This window comes from Lissotriton vulgaris, chromosome 2_1 (genome assembly GCF_964263255.1).
Source record: "Lissotriton vulgaris chromosome 2_1, aLisVul1.2, whole genome shotgun sequence".
In the NCBI taxonomy this organism is placed as follows: domain Eukaryota; kingdom Metazoa; phylum Chordata; class Amphibia; order Caudata; family Salamandridae; genus Lissotriton; species Lissotriton vulgaris.
The window spans coordinates 213,844,547-213,866,263 of NC_141687.1; the positions used below are offsets into that span (position 1 = coordinate 213,844,547).

General features: G+C 49.5%; 1 protein-coding gene across 4 annotated transcripts in view; it reads left to right on the top strand.

The window, feature by feature from the left end:
* The window catches only part of POR (cytochrome p450 oxidoreductase), a 532,686-nt gene that overhangs the window by 472,670 nt on the left and 38,299 nt on the right, over nucleotides 1-21,717 (top strand). For all 4 annotated transcript variants that reach the window (XM_086954766.1, XM_086954764.1, XM_086954765.1 and 1 more), the window contains one exon: nucleotides 18,539-18,806. In XM_086954766.1, coding sequence (XP_086810892.1) covers nucleotides 18,539-18,806 — 268 coding nt within the window. The remainder of the gene's footprint in view (nucleotides 1-18,538; nucleotides 18,807-21,717) is intronic.

Genomic DNA, 21,717 nt, shown 5'->3' on the forward strand with positions numbered 1-21,717 from the left:
AAAAACATGATGTGCATGCTTGGACACCACCTGAGAGAAACCACACAAGAATTGTAAAAATAGTGCAATAAATTTGAGAGTCATCGCCAAAGTCAAATTCAACTAACACCAATTCACAAATTCAAACAGTGATAGGACGCAGCCAATGTAATAAGCACAACACTGTCTACAACCCACAGTTATACAAAAAGTATTAATTGACAATAAAGTTTAAATAATGTTGATAAGTTGACAAGATGAAGCAAGAATAAAATATAAATCAAATCTTTGGCATTAATTGCTAGGTATTTAGTGAAACAAATACTACAACAAAAAGAAGACACAAAAATCCTCATTATTATTCCCTATTCCAGGCTTATTAAGGGGCTTCAATGAGAAGTCAAACAAAGGCAGTCAGGACGTTCCAGGATGAGTACATTTGAGCACATTTGCTTAAACTGTAATTAAAAAAAAATTGTTTCTGTATCTTGAATAGCAAATCATTGCGGAATTAAAGATACAAATAATGGTGAATCTGGTGGAGCAAAAAATAGCACGTAAAAACACAGTTACAATGGACAGGAAGATGGGGTGACTGGTGTCAGTGAGCTGAAGGAGAATAGTAAATAAACTGTGGAATGAGACTTTAGGGTCCAAAAGGCTAAGCCTTGGAGAATCTAATTAGAGTAGCCAATAATACATTTCTGCATGTTGATCAAAGCTTATGTTCGAGGCATATGAGCTGCAGATTGCACACTGTGCATAGATCAACACCTATCAAACTGATGAAACCAGTTCCGGTAAAGGACACTTCAAAAGGGCACACTTCTAAACCGAAATCAGCTACCGACTCGGTGCCGAAAAAAACTACAGAGTCGAAAACCTCGACACCGAAGGATCTGCCCTGTTCAGAGGAACTTTTCACACCTGATCCTAACCAAAAAACTCTTGTCAAGGATCCTATGGCTGGTCAATTGACTCTCAATTCCAAAAAGAGACCACTTGATGCGCCAGCACCACCTCCTCCTCCTCCTCCTCCTCCTCCTCCTCCTCCGAAGAGACATTGCAACCTCTCCATTAAGGGTGCCTCCTCCTCCTCCTCCTCCGAAGAGACATTGCAACCTCTCCATTAAGGGTGCCTTCTCCTCCACCTCCTCCTCCTCCTCCTCCTCCTCTGAAGAGACATTGCAACCTCTCCATTAAGGGTGCCTCCTCCTCCTCCTCCTCCGAAGAGACATTGCAACCTCTCCATTAAGGGTGCCTCCTCCTCCTCCGAAGAGACATTGCAACCTCTCCATTAAGGGTGCCTCCTCCTCCTCCTCCTCCGAAGAGACATTGCAACCTCTCCATTAAGGGTGCCTTCTCCTCCACCTCCTCCTCCTCCTCCTCCTCCTCCGAAGAGACATTACAGCCTCTCCATTAAGGGTGCCTTCTCCGGTTATATGTTGTTACCACGAATTCCGTTGCAACCCATGCCTTTTCCACGCATGCGTTACCACGGAATTCGTTTCCCCTCATCTTCTTTGCCACGTCGTGCTTACGTCATAAAGAGGAAGCGGAAGTTTATTCCGCTTCCTCTCTTATGACACTGTTTTCTTCGGCTCGGCGGGATTGTTTTTTTATGGGGGGGGGGGGCCCCCCCAACCCCCCTTTTTAATTCTTCGGCTTTTTTTTGTTCGTGGTAAATACGATTGTTGAAGGCATACGCATTGGAAAGACGTTTACGTGGTAAGTGCCTCGTTGTAAACGTTACGCGTAGTACTGCCTTCGTTGTTAATGATGTTTCCCGCCTTCTCCTCCACCTCCTCCTCCTCCTCCTCCGAAGAGACATTGCAACCTCTCCATTAAGGGTGCCTTCTCCTCCACCTCCTCCTCCTCCGAAGAGACATTGCAACCTCTTCATTAAGGGTGCCTTCTCCTCCACCTCCTCCTCCTCCGAAGAGACATTGCAACCTCCCCATTAAGGGTGCCTTCTCCTCCACCTCCCCATACTGTTCCCCCTCCTCCACCTCCTCCACCTCCTCCTCCTCCAAAGAAGAGACATTGCAACCTCTCCATTAAGGGTGCCTTCTCCTCCACCTCCCCATACTGTTCCCCCTCCTACACCTACTCCACCTCCTCCTCCACCTCCTCCACCTCCTCCTCCTCCTCCTCCTCCAAAGAAGAGACATTGCAACCTCTCCATTAAGGGTGCCTTCTCCTCCACCTCCCCATACTGTTCCCCCTCCTACACCTACTCCACCTCCTCCTCCACCTCCTCCACCTCCTCCTCCTCCTCCTCCTCCTCCTCCTCCAAAGAAGAGACATTGCAACCTCTCCATTAAGGGTGCCTTCTGCTCCACCTCCTCCTCCTCCGAAGAGACATTGCAACCTCTCCATTAAGGGTGCCTTCTCCTCCACCTCCTCCTCCTCCTCCTCCTCCGAAGAGACTTTGCAACCTCTCCATTAAGGGTGCCTTCTCCTCCACCTCCTCCTCCTCCTCCTCCTCCTCCTCCGAAGAGACATTGCAACCTCTCCATTAAGGGTGCCTCCTCCTCCTCCTCCCCCAAAGAAGAGACATTGCAACCTCTCCATTAAGGGTGCCTTCTCCTCCACCTCCCCATACTGTTCCCCCTCCTACACCTACTCCACCTCCTCCTCCTCCTCCTCCTCCTCCTCCTCCTCCAAAGAAGAGACATTGCAACCTCTCCATTAAGGGTGCCTTCTCCTCCACCTTCCCATACTGTTCCCCCTCCTACACCTACTCCACCTCCACCTCCACCTCCTCCTCCTCCTCCACCTCCTCCTACTCCACCTCCTCCTCCTCCTCCTCCTCCTCCAAAGAAGAGACATTGCAACCTCTCCATTAAGGGTGCCTTCTCCTCCACCTCCCTATACTGTTCCCCCTCCTACACCTACTCCACCTCCTCCTCCACCTCCTCCTCCTCCTCCTCCTCCTCCTCCTCCTCCTCCTCCTCCTCCTCCTCCTCCAAAGAAGAGACATTGCAACCTCTCCATTAAGGGTGCCTTCTCCTCCACCTCCCCATACTGTTCCCCCTCCTACACCTACTCCACCTCCTTCTCCACCTCCTCCTCCTCCTCCTCCTCCTCCTCCTCCTCCTCCTCCTCCAAAGAAGAGACATTGCAACCTCTCCATTAAGGGTGCCTTCTCCTCCACCTCCCCATACTGTTCCCCCTCCTACACCTACTCCACCTCACCATTCACCTACACCATCCCCTAATCCACAAGATGATGTAGACACAGACTCCGATGACACAGATGGAGGTGCACATTACCCAGCAGGGACCAATAGTCCCCCTCAGTCACCTAATCCATGGGATGATTACAACACCCATATCTGAAAGAAACACGTTAGTGTTCGATTCCTTACCTTAGAATAACCCCAGGCGTCAGTCTGGATCCGGAAACTTTTGCGTAGCAGTACCCTTGCGCGTCGGTAGGCGTCGTCTGCAGGCGTCTCCTGCGGCTACACGTCCGTCGTCGGCGTCGTGCGCCGTGATGACGTCGCTGGAGTACATAGACGCCGCCTCCGCGCGCTGACGTCAGTTCTTCTTTTTTCCGCGCCAGTGGACGCAGATCTGAAGAGCGGTACCCGGTCTTTTGACCAAGTTATTTCAACTTATATCTATCTTTTGTACCTGGTAGGATGCCCGGTTTCAAAAACTGTGACGGTTGTGACCGCACGATGTCGGTCACGGACCATCACCGACTGTCTCTTGTGCCTGGGCCCCGACCACGACGTTGACTCCTGCGTCGATTGCCGGGCTCTGACTAGTAAAGCTAGGCGGGAGCGGTCCCGCAAGCTACTCGAGCTCCGGGTGTCGGCCCCACGTCGAGAACGGTCTCGGTCCGGCCGGAGGTCCAGGGAGCGTTTGAGGGAGCGGTCGCGGAGCCGCGCCGGGCGCTCCGGAAGTCGACATCACTCGTCGAGTTCATCAGGTAAGAAACACAAGAAGTCGGGGCGTCGTCATCGTACCCCCGACTCCCCCCCCGACGCTCGTGCGATGGGGCCGGGGGTTCGGGTGACCCCAACCCTGCGACTCCGCGGGAGTTGCCGGCGCGACCTGCCCCATACCCTCGGGTCCCTGGGCAAGGTGCAACGCCTGAGGAGATAGAGGCGTTCCTCGTGGCCATGAGGGCCCTGTCTCCTCCGGCGGGTTCCGCGGCGCCTGCGGGCCCAGTAAACCCGTCCGGGGGCCCTGGCAGTTCTGCTGACCCTGCCTCGACGCCGGCGGATGCTCCGACACCGGCAGCGCAGATCCCGGCGCCGCTAGGGCCTTCGGGGTCGACGCCGGATGGACGCCCATCCACTCCGGCGCCGATTCCATCGGGGTTGCCCCCGACGCCGCCCCCGCGCGACGCCAGTTCCTCTGTGCCGGCTTCGGGCGGCACCGGGGCTCCAGCGCCGGCCCCATACCCTCACCGAATCCGGACGCGGAGTCGGACCGGCGTCGCTCGACTCCGGGCTCGACGCCGATGGGGCCGGTCGACCCCGTGGAGCCGGTCTACATGGTTGACACCGACTATGGTGATGATGTGGAGTACGGTGAGGGCTGGGAGGGGTCTGAGGACCCTCTGTCACGTGAGTGCCAGTATGACATGGACTGGACAGGTGATTTGGGGGACGCCAGTCGTCTGGATGACTCTCCTAACCCTGGTTTTGTCTCTCCTCCTTCCGTGGCATCGGAGGAGGGAGCTGCTTATTCAGTGGTGTTGATGAGGGCTGCCAAGGCCTTAAACCTTGAGCTCCCCGTCGCGGCCGTGAGGCCTAACATCCTCACTGAGGTCTTCAAACCGCGGTCATGCCCACAGGAGCCTCTGCTGCCGTTTAACGAAGCCTTATCAGACGTTCTGTTGGGCACGTGGTCCAGGCCCTCTTCAGGTGCGCCTGTTGATCGGAACGTGGCCAGACGCCACCGTCCTTGTCCGGACGACCCCAAGTTCCTGTCCACCCACCCCACCCCTGAGAGTCTGGTGATCCAGGCCTCTACCTCCCAGTCCGCATTCCCGTCGGCCCCGCCCGACCGGGAATCCAAGAGGTATGACCAGTATGGCAAAAAGGTCTTCTCGTCCCTGAGTTTAGGACTGCGGTCTTGAAACACTGCTTGCCTCTTGGGCCGCTACACCCACTCTGTGTGGGATACGGTCGCGGAACTGCTGCCAGAATGCCCCATGGAGGTGCGGGCAAAACTCGGCAAAGCTGTAGCTGAGGGCCGTGATGCAGCTAGATATTCTATTCGATGTGGTCTCGATACGACCGACTCGCTAGGCAGAGCGATGTCCACGACGGTGGCGATTCGTCGCCACGCCTGGTTGAGATCCGCCAACTTTTCGGCAGATGTCCAGAATACATTGATGGACATGCCGTTCGATGGCTGTCACCTGTTTGGTGACAAGGCGGACCACGCGCTGGAACGCTTCAAGGACTCTAGGGTCACGGCAAAGTCCTTGGGTCTCTCGACCCAGCGCCAGCAAACGGGTTCGTTTCGCTCCTTTCGTGGCCACGGAAGGGGCGTCCCCACACGTGCTGCCAGCCACGCACCGCAGCAATCATTTCAACGCGGTGGCGGCCGTGGAAACCGCCGTGGAGGCGGTCGGGGTCAACGGCGGGGTCAGGCCACATCTCCCCCCGCAGCATCTGCCTCAAAATCCTCCTAGTCCGTGCTTTCAGGCCCACGTGACGCCAGTGGGTGGCAGGGTTCGCCATCACCACGCCCGCTGGCGCACGATCACATCGGACAGGTGGGTGCTGCAAATCGTCCGAAGGGGCTACTCCCTCCCCTTCGAGACCACTCCTCCAGCCATGCCACCGCAGAACCACCGTGTGTCGGGGGACCACTTGCAACTTCTGGAGGAGGAAGTTACGGCCCTCTTGGCCAAGGGGGCCATCGAGCGCGTTCCTGGGCCAGAAGTAGGACGTGGTTGCTATTCCCACTACTTTCTGGTACCCAAGAAGGACAAAGGGGGCCTACGTCCTATCTTGGATCTAAGGAACGTCAACGGCTTCCTCCGGAAGGAGAAGTTCAAGATGTTGACTTTGGCTCAGGTCTTGGCTGCTCTAGACCCGCAAGACTGGATGGTAGCGTTGGACCTGCAGGACGCTTATTTTCACATCCCTGTCCTGCCGGCCCACCGGCGTTACCTGCGGTTCACGGTAGGCCAGGAGCACTTTCAGTTTATCGTGCTCCCCTTCGGCCTTACCAGTGCCCCACGGGTGTTCACAAAGGTGTTGGCGGTGGTCGCAGCCCATCTGCGCAGGTTAGGGGTTTCAGTCTTCCCCTACCTAGACGACTGGTTGTTGAAGGCGGGCTCGCCCCAGACAGTCGTCCGCCACCTCCAGATGACGGCAGACCTCTTGCACGGCCTGGGGTTCTCCATCAATGTGCCGAAATCACACCTGTGTCCCTCTCAAAAGCTCCTTTTCATCGGAGCGGTTCTGGACTCGGCGCAGTTTCGGGTTTATCCTCCGGAACGGCGGGTCCGGGATATTGCAGGCTTTGATTCCCATCTTTCAGCCGCTATCCCGGGTTTCGGTCAGGTTGACGCTGCGGCTGCTGGGGCTGATGGCTTCCTGCATCCTTCTGGTGCATCACGCTCGGTGGCGGATGCGGGCTCTGCAGTGGGACCTGAAGTTTCAGTGGGCCCAGTTTCGGTGGCGGATGCGGGCAACTTGTCCGACCACGTCTTGATCTCGGAGGGCACTGCGAGACAACTGCAGTGGTGGCTTACGGACCGCGATTGGGTCAGAGGCAGATCCCTCTCCCTTCCCCAACCGGAGCACGTTGTCGTGACGGACGCGTCCCTCCAGGGCTGGGGAGGCCACTTGGGAGAGGCGGAGATCAGAGGCATCTGGTCTCCGGCGGAGTCCCGGCTCCATATCAACCTGTTGGAGCTACGGGCGATTCGTCTAGCACTGAAGGCATTCCTCCCCTTTGTCAACGGGAGTGTAGTGCAGGTGTTCACGGACAACACCACCGCCATGTGGTACTGCAACAAACAAGGTGGGGTGGGGTCGTGGACCCTTTGTCAGGAGGCTCTGCGCCTCTGGCAGTGGCTGGAACGTCAGGGCGTGACTCTGACGGTTCAACACCTGGCAGGTTCTCTGAACGCCAGGGCGGACAAACTCAGCCGTCGGTGCTCGATGGATCACGAATGGCGTCTGAACTCGGACGTGGCGCAAGGCCTCTTTCGGAAATGGGGAGAGCCTTGGTTAGATCTATTCGCCACAGAAGAGAACGCGCAATGTCATCAGTTCTGCGCGTTGGAGTTTCCAAGACGGCACTCGCACGGCGACGCCTTTCGGCACGAGTGGAGTTGCGGTCTGTTATACGCCTTTCCGCCTATACCACTTCTGCCCAGAGTGCTGAAGAAGATCAGGCGCGACCAGGCCCAAGTTATCCTTGTGGCTCCGGACTGGGCTCGAAGGTACTGGTATCCCGAGCTACTCAGCATGTCAGTCGGTCCCCCGATCCGCCTGCCCCTTCAGGAGGACCTTCTGTTGCAGCAGCAGGGGACGGTCCTCCACCCGAACCTGTCCAGTCTCCACCTCCATGCTTGGAGATTGAGCGGCGGCAGTTGAGGCCATTTGACTTGCCTCCTGAAGTCTGTGATGTAATTCTGGCAGCCAGGCGTCCCTCCACAAAGTCGGTATACGCCTGTCGGTGGAACAGATTTGTGGCATGGTGCACAGCAAAGGCTGTGGATCCTCTCTCTGCCCCTCTTTCCGAGGTTCTTCTGTTTCTCCTCTCTCTTGCCCAGCAGGGCTCTGCTCTGGGCACTATCAAGGGCTACCTTTCGGCCCTTTCGGCCTTTCTCAGACTTCCTGATCAGCCTTCTTTGTTCAAGTCCCCTATTGTAACGAGATTCTTGAAGGGCATCACACACATGTATCCTCCTGTTCCGTTTGTGATGCCTCAGTGGTACTTGAACCTGGTTCTGACCTTTTTAATGTGTGCTCCCTTTGAGCCCCTTCATTCTTGCCCTCACCGTCTTCTGACTTTAAAGACGGCTTTCCTGGTTGCCATCACCTCTGCCAGGAGAGTGAGTGAGCTCCAGGCTCTTTCTGTCCAACCTCCTTTCTTGTCCATCCATCCTGACAAGGTGGTTCTGAGGACTAGACCTTCTTTCCTGCCCAAAGTAGTTTCTGCTTTTCACATCGGGCAGTCCATCACCCTCCCTCCCTTCCTTCTTCCCGCCTCCGCATCCTTCAAAAGATGAAGAGCGGCTCCATCGTCTGGACCCAAAACGTGCGCTTTCATTTTACATGGATCGCACACGCCAGTTCCGGGTGGATGACCAACTGTTTGTTGGCTACGTGGGTGCGAAGAAGGGACGGTCGGTCTGTAAACGGACCATCTCTCGATGGGTCGTTCTCTGCATCAAAGCGTGCTACTCTTTGGCTCGGAAGGAGCCTCCTGTTAGGCTGAGGGCCCATTCCACTCGGGCCACGGCGGCTACTACTGCCCTGGGCCGGGGAGTCCCCTTGCAGGACATTTGCCAGGCGGCTACGTGGGCCTCGCTGCACACCTTTGCGAGGCACTACTGCCTGGACAGTCAAGTCCGGAGGGATGGCTTCTTTGGCCGTTCTGTCCTCCATGACTTTCTGGTGTAGTATTGTATTGGTTCACAGACCCACCACCGGGGTTGGTATTGCTGGGGTATCTATTCTAAGGTAAGGAATCTAACACTAACGTGTTTCTTTCAGATGAACAAGTTACTTACCTTCGGTAACGATATATCTGTAAGAAACATTAGTTAGTGTTAGATTCCTTACCGAACCCACCCATCCTCCCCGTTCTGCGAACTGATACCTAGGGTTAAGGGCATCCCTTTCAGGGCCCTAGTTTCAAAAGGCACCAGTGTTGGTTCTCTCATGGCTCTGCGTCTTCTGGCGCTGTAAAGCTGTGTACAAAGAACTGACGTCAGCGCGCGGAGGCGGCGTCTATGTACTCCAGCGACGTCATCACGGCGCACGACGCCGACGACGGACGCGGAGCCGCAGGAGACGCCTGCAGACGACGCCTACCGACGCGCAAGGGTACTGCTACGCAAAAGTTTCCGGATCCAGACTGACGCCTGGGGTTATTCTAAGGTAAGGAATCTAACACTAACTAATGTTTCTTACAGATATATCGTTACCGAAGGTAAGTAACTTGTTCGATGTGCCTTATGTCCCACAAGACGACATATACCCTTCTAGACCATCCCCACCAGAGGACACTATAGGTTTTAACCTACTAGTCCAAAGAGCTGCCCAATATTATGGGATGGACTTACACACAGATGCAGTGGAGGAAGATTTCCTACTAGACACTTTTGATAACACACAAAGGTCTTCTTCCATTTTACCAATGATTAAGGGTGTAATCAAACATGCAACAGAGGTTTTTAAAGACCCCGTCAGGGCTAGGGTCCTCAATCCTCGAATTGAGAAATAATATAAAGCTGCCCCTACAGATCCAGTCTATATTAAAGGTCCAGAACCATTAGACTATTTAGTAGTGTCTAATGCACGTAAACGTGCTAATTCTCAGACATCGGGTGAAGCCTCACCGCCAGACAAAGAATCCAAGCTATTTGACGCCTCAGGCAAAAGAACAGCGTCTCAAGCAGCTAATATCTGGCGCATCGCCAACACCCAAGCGTTGCTGGCCAGATATGACAGAGCTCATTATGAGGAACAAGAGTCCATAATGCAGCATCTACATGACAAATACAAAAGTAGGGCTAATGAACTTATACAGGAAGGTAAAAATATTACCAACACTTCCATTCGCTGTGCCCTAGATGCGGCAGATACCGCCTCAAAAGCAATTAATACCAGCACCCTCCTACGTAGACATGCTTGGCTACGTATCTCAGGTTTTAAACCTGAGGTACAAAACTCTATCCTTAATCAGCCATTTGATGACACATTTATTTGGCCCAAATGTTGACGTGTCTTTGATACAGCAAAATCTATGGGAGCCTTGCAACAGCAAGCACCCAGACGTTCTTTTCGTCGCTCATCATATAAAGGCAACAGTAGAGGCTACTCCTCCGAAAGTACTTTCACCTCTTACAAAACCCCTAGCCAATCCACATTCACTAAGGGCTACCAAAGAGGGGGTTACAGGGGTAACAACAACAAAGGCAGAGGCAAAACTAACAACTCCTGCTCTGCCTCTGCCCCTACCCAATGACTTTCCTCCCCTTCCCCCCCAACATTCCACTCCTGGTGAGGGGAAGACTGCAACAATTCCTTCCTGCCTGGACCAACATCACATCAGACAGGTGGGTGTGACAAATTAGTCAATCAGGTTACTGTCAAGAACTAACATCTACCCCTCCCCAAACATACCACCCAAACAGTATCCAATGTCACAAGAACATCTAGCACTGTAATAGCAAGAAGTAGAATCCCTGCTACAAAAAAAGTGCAATAGAACCTGTTCCTCTGCACCAACAAAACAAAGGGGTTTACTCTCTATTCTTTCTGATTCCAAAAAAGGACAGCTCTCTAAGGCCTATTCTAGACCTCAGATCGCTAAACGTATACATACAGTCAGACCATTTTCACAGGGTCACACTGCAACAAGTCCTTCCGCTTCTGTCGTAAAACGACTTCCTTGCTACTTTAGATCTCAAGGACGCATACTTCCACTTTCCCATTCACAAGACTCACAGGAAGTATCTCAAATTTGTAATAGACGGACAGCTCTATCAATTCAAAGTACTCCCATTCGGAGTCACAACAGCACCAAGAGTATTCACCAAGTGCTTAGCAGTGGTGGCAGCGCATTTACAAAGACAACACATCGATGTCTTCCCGTACCTCGACGACTGGCTCATAAAAGCCAGCTCATACAACCAATTCGTGGAACACACTCCTGCCACAATACAACTGCTTCACGACTTGGGGTTCACAATAAACCACACCAAGTCCCATCTACAACCATTCAAAGTACAACAGTACCTCGGTGCCACAATAAACACCTCAAAAGCGCTTGCCTATCCCACTCCGGTAAGGATAGCCAGCATGCAAACACTTCTAACAAGGTTTCAGCTACAACACTCCCTTCCAGCATCTCATAGGGATGATGGCCTCTTGCATTTTCATAGTGCCCCATGCAAGACTTCAAATGCGCCCGCTACAAGAATGCTTATCACGCCAGTGGAACCAGGCTCAAGGTCAATTGAAAGACCTAGTGTTGGTAGACGGTCGGACTCATCCCTCTCTGCAGTGGTGGAACACCAAAAACCTTTCCAAGGGACGACCGTTCCTAGAGCCAGTTCCTCAGATAATCTTAACTGCGGACGCATCGCTCTCCGGCTGGGGAGCCCACCTACTGCAACACACCATGCAAGGCAGGTGGACACCACAACAAAAGTTACTCTACATCAAACATCTGGAGTTACTAGCAATATTCCTAGCACTAAAAGCTTTCCAAAAGCAAGTATCAAACAAAGCTGTGTTAGTCCGCACAGACAAAATGACAGCTATGTATTACATACAGGAGCAGGGAGGCACTCACTCCCTGCAGCTATCTCAACTAGCACAGGACATATGGTGGTGGGCTGTACCTCAAAACATATTCCTTTTAGCCCAGCATGTTCCAGGAGTACAAAATACCATAGCGGATCTGTTAAGTCGACAAACACAACAGACCCACGAGTGGGAACTTCATATGCAAGTTCTTCAGCCATTCTTGCAGATGTGGGGACAACCTCAAATAGATCTATGTGCCACTCACGAAAACGCCAAATGCCCAAGCGTCGCCGCCAGATATCCACACCCACTGTCCAAAGGCAATGTGATATGGATGAACTGGTCAAACAGATTTGCTTACGCTTTTCACCTCTAACACTCATGCCACTAGTAGTACGCAAACTACAGCAGCATTCTCTGACCCTCCTCCTAGTTGCTCCAGCGTGGGCCAAACAGCTGTGGTACACCACACAGCTACAGCTGTCGGTAGTACCGCACCAAAATTTACACCTGTCTCCACACCTCTTAACACAGAACCGTGGAGAGATCAGACACCCGGACCCAGCTCAGCTCAACCTTGCGATCTGGCACCTGGAATCCTATAATTTGCTATTAGAACCTTCCTCCAGACTGCATGAATGTCATAAAAGAAGCTAGACATCCAACCACTAGGGCATGTTATGCAGCCAAGTGGAAACGATTTGCAATATATTGTCACAACAATATTAATCCTCTAGATGTGTCTATTCAACACATCATAGGATACTTACTGCGTCTCCAAAGATGCAACTTAGCCTATACGTCTATTAGACTGCATCTTGCTGCAATAGTAGCATATCTGCAAAACAGACAACATCTATCTCTATTCAGAGTGCCCGCCATTAAAATGTAAATTGATACTTGTATAGCGCACTACTCACCCGTAAGGGTCTCAAGGCGCTTGTACGGATACCGCTGTGGAACCCATCCTGGCTTTCCCTGTGAGGCGTCCACTCCTGGGCACCCCCAAGGTGGAGGCCAGGCATCCTTAGCGTTGTGGGGGCCGTTGTGGAGATTAAGCAAGCTATTGCCCAGAGTTGCAGAGTGTGGGACTCCATGATTGGAATAGGCACTGAGGCGAGAATTATCAGGTCCGTGGAATTTTGAGCCCAAGACCCGCCGAGGCGGGGAATTGAACCCTGGTCCCGGGCTAGACCTCTGCATCATGGTCTGCCGCTCTAACCATTGAGCCACACTTCTCCACTATTTTATGGAAGGCCTTAAAAGAATAATTCCTCCCAGAGTACCACCTTCACCTGTGTGGAATTTAAACGTTGTTCTCACACGGTTAATGGGACCTCCCTTCAAACCCTTACACAAATGTGAACTACAATGTTTAACATGGAAGCTATTATCTCTCTGTGGAGAGAAGGTGAACTACAAGCACTAACCATTCAAGAACCCCTTTTGCAAATGCATCACAATAAGGTAGTTTTGCGTACTAATCCAAAATTCTTACCCAAAGTCATTTCTCCCTTCCATCTCAATCAATCTGTGGAACTGCCCGTTTTCTTCTCGCAACCACAGACAGTACCAGAAAGAGCTCTTCACACATTAGATGTCAAAAGAGCATTGCTATACTACATAGAGAAGACACAACCCTTTCGTACGACAAAACAACTTTTTGTGTCTTTCTCACCACCACACAAAGGTAATCCTATTTCAAAATCTGGGATAGCTAGATGGATTGTCAAATGCATTCAGATTTGTTACCACAAAGCTAAACGTAAGTTATCTGTTCCTCCTAAAGCCCACTCTACAAGAAAGATAGGGGCTTCAATGGCATTTTTAGGGAACATTTCCCTAGATGACATCTGCAGAGCAGCTACGTGGTCTACACCCCACACATTCACAAAACACTATTGTGTAGATGTGCAAACCAAGCAACAAGCTAATGTGGGCCAGGCTGTTCTCAAAACATTATTCCAAACTACTGCAACAGATAGGGGTGGTCGCCGCTAGGGATGGGTACTGCTTTGCAATCTATACAATCTATGCACAGTGTGCAATCTGCAGCTCATATGCCTCGAACGGAAAATGCTACTTACCAGTATGCATCTGTTCTTGGCATGTAGAGCTGCATAGTTGCACACGCCCACCCGCCTCCTCGGCTACCCTTGTCTGTTCCAGTATTATCTTAATTAGGTGCAAATTACATGGGCATCCTTCCTTTTCTTGCAAAGCTCCATCATTTCCCTAATGGCGAAAAACAATCTGGGGATGTAGCCGATGCCCATGCGCAATGTGGTCCAAAGGAGGAGTCACCTATCTCGTTACTTCCAAAGAACTTTTCAGGACAACAACAAACTGCAAACATCCGGGCCCAACACTAAGTGGGGATCTATGCACAGTGTGCAACTCTGCAGCTCTACATGCCAAGAACAGATGCATACTGGTAAGTAGCATTTTCCTTTCATGGTATCTGCGCATAGGATCCATTCACTCTCTTTGCTTCCAAGGGTGAATTCCCAATTCCCACCTCGGGGATTGGAGGTACGTGGTTAAACCATGTAAATTGGAATATCCATGTTTTAGTAAACAATGTGCCACTAAGAGCTGTTTTGTATCAGATTCATGAATATTGTGAAATTTTTTCAATATCTGGAATTTCAGGGGTTCGGCGGTACAGCCACCACAGAGCGAAGCATGTGTGAGCCAATCAAGTTACAAATCATGGCTTCATTCTTCATAACAGACCCAATCGAAGCAACACTATTACCATTGATCAATGTAGACTAATCAAAGGCATCACATCTTTCTTACCAGATGAGCTAAAAACAGTAACACAAACACTGGTGCTATCCAAACTGGATTACAGAAACATTGACTTATCTGAATTTTTAAATACATTTTTCGATGCTCATATCTTCTCCACATGCAGGTGCCTATCTGATTAAAACGTTGGACATTTCAAGCACATTACTCCAGTACTTCACTTGTTGGGTTGGCTTAAAGTAGCCTATATTGATCACAAACTCATCCATGTCCCGATTCCACAAGAAATTAAAGGCATCAGGTGGCTTCGACATCTTCACAGCTCTGGATCTATGATTGGTGTTAAAACAAGAAAGCACCTTAATCCATTTCTGGTTGTGTGCCCAAGATTTGGAACTCACATTGCCAGCCCAGACATTCGCACAACACCCTCTCGAACAGAAATGAAAACACTTTCTTCTTCTGGCACTGCACAGCACAATCTGTCTACTGATAATGGTGCCACTGAAGTACACTCTCCGCCTCTACCTACACCTCTGATCTCTTTGATCCCCAAGCCTGAACAATGGTGGGCAGATATTTTAGATTTCTTGTAAACTGTGACCATTAATGAGTTTGTGAACAATAAATGCTATCTTAAGGGGATGTAATTTCAATAGAAAGCAGGGCCAACCTGGCCATAGCGGGCACCGGGCGTTTCCCCGGTAGGCCGCCAGGGTGGGGGCCAGTTTTGGGCCCCTGGGGGGCCGTTTTTGTTACCGGGCGTCGGCAATATCGGCCCCCTGTAACAAATTCGGCCTAAACCGGCCCTCGCAAACTGCTCAGCTGCTCTCCCCCTCACCTGGACCAGCTGAGCAGTTTGCCAGGGCCGGTTTCTGTTCCCAGTCCGGCCCTGATAGAAAGCCAACCAAACAAGCAAAGGACAAAGCGGAAGACTGGTGTAATGTGCTTGAAAAGTCCAACTCCTGACAATAGACAGGCAGTTGGGTCATTTAACTAAATGATGCGGTCCTTGCCAAAACAATGAACACAGGAAAAATCTTTATTAACTCCTTGTCTCTTTTACCATGAAATGCCATTCCATACTAATATTTAAAAGAGGAAGTTGTTTGGGAGCAAATTCTAGAAATTAAGAATTAGGCCTGGCCAAGTAACCTAGAAACAGCTAGTGTCTCTGGGATCCAAAAAATGCGTTGGGCATATATGGAGGTGAAAAGACAGAAGGGTACCATTGGGCAGGTCGATGCATTCTTGTTCTGTCATGGCAGCAACTTACAATGCATTTAGTCTCTCACCATCACATGTGTAAGGGGCCAGTGTGGTGAGCTATGATCCAACTAGGGCTCGGCAAACTGGTTCTCGTCTGCCTTTGGGCTCATGAGAATGGCTTGCGGCTCTAACCCCTGCTCAAAATATTTGCCTTTTTTGTCCTAAGAGGAGTAGGTGGAATCTAAGCCTTTTAAAGAATATGTCGTTTTTAGATCGGGTGTAGACGGCGCTTGCGCTGTCTGGAAGATCTGATGTATGTACTTTGTGGCTCTGGAGAGCAGACCTAGGACTGGTCTGCTTCCACTTTTGCTGAGGGTCTTTTTTTCTGTTCAACTACCTCTATTTAACTGTCTTGATAGAAAACGACCAGTAGAGGTCAGTAAAATACCAGAATTGGTTTCTGCTCAGGCACTTCCTTTATTTCTTTTTCTGCCAACTGCCTCTATGTAACTTTCTAGAAAACAACCAGCAGAGGTCTGTAAAATAGCAGAATCAATTTAGCATTCCCTAGATTCCTAGCTTAGAAAGGTATGACTTGCCTATTCTAACCAAAGAAACCGATTGCTGTCTTATGACTTTAACAAGTCTACACAGCTGTGGAAGCAATACCATCTTCAACAACAACTAGACTGTAGGCTTCAAAGTGCTAAACGTCTGTTGCGGTGGCAGCTGTCTTCTCAGCTTGATAAAAAACAATTACACGCCAGAGAGCACTCTGGTAGGCTTAGTTTGTCTCCCACAGGCACACTGTTTTAGTGCAGGCAACTCAAACAAATTCTCCAACTTCCAAAGGAAGGAGATTTCATGACCGCTTTAGACCTGCAAGACGTGTTTCCGCATTCTCATCCACCTCAAAAATATTTGTATTATCAATTCAAAGTGCTCCAATTCTGTCTGAAATTTGCCCCAAAACCCTTACCAAAGCTTGTCTATAGCCCTTCAACATATTATTTCCCTTACTGAGCAGAAATCATCTCCTAACCCTCGGAAGAAAATAGAGTTTGGGAGCTATTCTAGATACAGTTACAAACAAAGCATTTCCTTAACCTCATGCGCGCTGCGTCCTTTCCCGCTGTGCGCTGAAGTTTTGTAAATACCGCGGTTCATGACTGATGCAGCTGAAAAAGCATACACTGGATGTCGGCAAATGTCTATTTTCCAGTTATTGGTAATAAATGGTTCCTTACTATAAGACTCAACCTTTTTCAAAATGAGGGATAGCATGTTGGGTGTCTACAGTCAGTTTTCTGGCAGTCTAAAGTAGGATACGCTCTCCATAATCCTGTAGCTGCTAACTAAATAACGAGTGTCCTAAAAACAGACATTTTCATGGCAGCATACTCGAAAAACAGACACACCTTTATGCAACATTACTTCCTGGAAGCAGCAACATAAGTGGATGCAGCAGAGAAACACGTAGTATGAATAGTCTTTGGAACCCTCCAATCAGTGTATGTAAATATATTCATTGTTAACTGCTTGCTATTCTGATTCAAGCATTGGAGTCTATGATCGATTCAGTCTTGAAGAATAAAAGTTACCTGAAAATGTAGTTCTCCAGTGTTTTCTACATTTCATAGATTCAGATGCGGCTCACCTTCTTCCCACTATCGGGCGCAAATAACAAATGCAATGCTTTCACATTCATGCTAGGAAATCTGAGATACGATAGCATCTGGGAGCTGGAGTGGTGTTCATGGTACCTTCATCTAATTGGTTGATGTTTTGGGACTTTTGAAAGATGTATATAGGTTACTTATGTGGCTATGTTTACTGCCTTCCAGGCTATGTTTAACATTACACTGTTTTCTATCACTACTTTGGAACATCCAGTTCCACAACAAGATGATTCAAGCATGTGAATCTATGAAAGATACCAGTACTGCAGAGCTAGTTACAAGTAAGTTACTTTTTTATATGTTTCTGTAGGAGGCATCATCTGATCTAAGTGGCTGTAGTTAGTCAACTATTCCTTTCAAATCCAAAGAACGGAAATGTGCTTACAAGTCTAATTGGAAAATTGTAATAATGGCCACTGTAGTTGTGTGAGCACATTGATAATTGTGGAAGATAAACCAGATTCTTCACACGCTAATTTACAAGGAGTGGGGGGGCACATATTCTGGATGGAGAAATAAGGGATAGGAAAGCTGCTGCACATAAGTAAAATCTTATTTTCCCCCCGCGCCCCCTTCCACTCTAGTTCTTATTAAAATTAGCAAAAATCTTGTCTTGGCCCCCTCCTCGCTTTGAATTGCTAGCTTTGTCCCATCTGCATAAAACTGAAAATCCAACCCTGGTTAATGTAACATTTACCATTCACCATAAGGTGAACAATGACCAAGGCTGTAACTAAACTCTTTAACTTGTGGGCAAAAGGGCAAGTTTAACCTGTTGTCTGTGTTTCAGTAAAGAATGACTTAATTAAGGCCTTACCTATCTCTCAGATACGCCTATGGTCCAGTCTTGCAACTGAAACACATTAGTCAACTGTAAGGAAGCTAGCTGATCCAATAAAATGAAGACTGCTGGCTGGCTCAGAGCAACATTTCTTTAATATCTATTGATGCTGACTCCTTTCCTTTGTTTGGCTGCAAGCACATTGAAATAGGGTGAATCATCCGTTAAAACGTCTGTACTCTTTTCTTTTTAGCAATAAGCAAAAGAATTTCAGAAACTTTTCCTAGTACCTTTTACTAAAGACTAGTTAAAAATCATCAAAACTCTGGTGCTTGAGCCGTAGCTACTTCCATCCAGTCACTTGATGGAAATTGATCAAGTTGGGAACTAGCTCTGTCGAGGTGTTATAAGCAAATTAATTGGCCTGATGTGCAATAAACAGTAATACACATGATAGCCATAACGTTTTTTCAATGTTATGGCTTTATATGATGAATTGTAGGGTTAAAAGTTTGAAATACCAAGTCATTACTTTTTTAATACTATAAAATACGGTGAAAGCCATCATTGCATTAGCATGAAATGAAGGATCAGAATCCAAAAACAATATTGATAATTTTGCTGATTGAGATATTTATTATTGCGATCATTTTGTATTTCTGCTTTAGGTTCACTCAAATTCTATCCACATTTGTGCAGTGGTTGTGGAATACGAGGCAAAATGTGGCCGCACCAACAAAGGAGTAGCCACAAATTGGTTGAAAAACAAGTTAATCACTGACAATGGTCACAAGTCCACCGTCCCAATGTATGTACGGAAATCACAGTTCCGGCTGCCATTTAAGTCCAGCACACCTGTCATAATGATTGGACCTGGTACAGGGATTGCTCCCTTTGTTGGATTCATCCAGGAGCGCAGCTGGCTCAAAGAACAAGGTAAGGAATCTGAGCTGTGCCCTATTTTCAAGATGATATGTAAGCGATTGAAGTTACCCACTTGGCTTTATAGTAGCATTGAGTCCCTCGAAGAATAATATACCGCACATTGTTATGTTATGTTATGTTATGTTAAGGGGGTGCTTGTAAAGCGCACTGACACCGTGGGTTTCCTGGCGCCGATTGGATGCTAAGGGAACAGAGGGATTTTAGCTAGATTGAGGAAACAGCCAGGTTTTTAATGATTTACGGAATTGGATGAGAGTGTTGGAAATCTTGACTGGGGAAGGGAAAGAGTTCCAGAGTTTAGGGCCAAGGTATGCAAATCTCCGACCACCAGATCTACAAAGTTTGATGGGGGGGACAACCAGGAGGTGTAGGTGTGATGATCTGAGATTGCCAGGGGGACAGTAGGGCCGGATGAGAGATTTTAAGAAAGCAGGACAAGAACCAGAAAGAGATTTGAAAATAAGACAGCCAAGCTTAAAGGCTGCTCTCAGCCTGACTGGGAGCCAGTGCAACTTGATGAGGAGGGGTTTGGCCGACTGCCATTTCGGTATCCCGAGGGCCAGTCTCGCCGCCTGGTTTTGAATGATTTGCAGTCTATGGATGGAAGATTTAGGCAAACCATAGTAGATAGAATTAGAAAAATCCAGGCGGGAGAGGACGAGGGCCATGATGACTTGCAGCAGGGCATCTGGGGTGAGAAGGTAAGCCACCTTCCTGATCCTGCGCAGCTGGAACATACAGGAGGAGACCACCGTCCCCACTTGAGGCCCAAGGGATAGTCCAGCATCAATGGTGACCCCAAGACTTTTCACCGCGGCCACCGGGATAGGAGGGGGGCCAAGTTCTGCCGGCCAGAAATGCGAACCCCAGTGGGCGGGGCTCCTACCAGGAAGGAGGAGCTCCGTCTTTCCTGGGTTCAGTTTTAGTTGGTTCTGACACATCCACTGAAGAATATGGGACATGACCGCCTGGAAATTAGAAATAGCAGAGGGAGAGTTTAGAGGAAAGATGAGTTGCAGGTCGTCCGCGTAATTAAAAACGGTGACGTCCCACTGCCTCAGAGAAAGAAGATGGGGGCGGAGATAGAGATTGAAAAGAAGAGGGGATAGAGAGGAGCCCTGGGAGACCCCACATGGCAGGTGCTCCCTAGGAGCCCTGAAAGTGCCTAGGCTGAGGGTCTGGGATCCCTCGGTGAGAAAGGATTTGACCCAAGCCAGTGCCAGGCCCTGGATGCCGGCCTGCTCGACACGGCGGAGAAGGATGTTGTGATCCACCGCGTCGAAGGCGGCCGACGGGTCTAATAATACCAAGGCCTGGGGGGTACCCCTGTCAGCTCCGTCTCTCAGGGCATCCAGGACGGCCAGGATCACAGCCTCCGTAGAGTGACCGGGACGGGAGCCGGCCTGGTTAGCCTCGAGGAAGTTGGAACTCTCGATGAACCCCGAGAGACAGGTGGTGACATGGGCTTCCAAGATTTTAGAGAAAAAAGGCAAGAGAGAGATAGGACGATAGTTCGCCGGGACGGCAGGATCTGCTCCCGGCTTCTTCAGAAGAGGCACCAGAACGGCCTCCTTGAAGGAGCTAGGTACCGTCCCGGAAGAGAGAGAAAAGTTCAGCAAAGGAAGAATACAGTCAGGTAAAGAGTGGCAGATGTCCCGGAGTATGGAAGGCGGACAGCGATCGTCAGGTGAACCAGACTTAATGCGGACGGCCAGAGTGCTTAGGGATGTGGGGTCTAAAAGGGGAAATTGAGTGAAGGAAAGAGCGTTGTGAGGGGGAGTGACCGAATCAGCGCCAGGAAGGGTGACCGGAATGGTATCCTTAATCATAACAATTTTTTGAATAAAGAAAGTGCTAAGTGCATTGCAGGATTCCTGTGTAGGGACCTGGATCGGGAGTGTCCTGGGGTCAGAGGTGAATTCGTCGAGGACTTTGAAGATTTCCTTCGACTTACAAGGGGCTGAGAGGATTTTCTCTGAGGCATAGGCTTTTTTGGCTGCAGAGGTGGCTGATTTATACTTATTGCGGGCTGCTACATAAGTATCTCTGCTTGGCGAGCAGTAGTCTCTTCTCCACTTGCGCTCCGATTGGCGGAGTTCAAGCTGTAAAGCTCTTAGTTGGGTGGTATACCATTTGTGAGAATTACTGTGCCGGGACCGGGGCAATTTGATCAAGGGGGCAAAGATGTCACTGGCTGACGTAAGCCAGTCAGAAATATGACCGTCTAGCTCATTGATGCCAGTGTTGTTGGGGATAAGGGGGCGTGTGTGGGACAGATGGGGAATTAATTTGGAGGAGTCAACAGCCTTCCACTTGCGAGCGGTGCCACCCTCCCGCGGGGGGGATTCTGATCTGACCGGCCACCGAGATGGTAATGTCAATATGTTATGTTATGTAATGTCAATATGTTATGTTATGTTATGTTTCCTTTTGATTTTATACATGAGCAAGTTTCCTCAAACCTATTTGAACGCTTTATAGACCCATTACTTGCGCTGTGTCCTTTGATCACTGTGCGTTCTAGCCCCTACTCTACTCCTTGTCTTCACAGCACTACACATTTGTTTCAAACTGTATGTGGGGATTTCTTTTTTTAACAGAATTCTAGTTTTTGAGTAAAGGAACTGAAGTGTTTTTTAGCTTGCGTACAGTGGCTCAGTACATGAACATAAAACCCATCTTGCTTCTGTGAATAGTCTTCAGAATGTCCAATCCTGCATCGTACTACAGTCTTTGTAAAGCAATTCACAGTCTGTACTTGGGGCATGTAGTGAATCGCGTTGGGACTTCAAATTTTTAAAAAGGTGCACACACTAGGTACAGAATGACTTGCTTCAAGAGAGCATTCCATCAATTCAATTCCTGAAGCCTTGCAGCAGGTACATGTGTGCATTAATCTTCA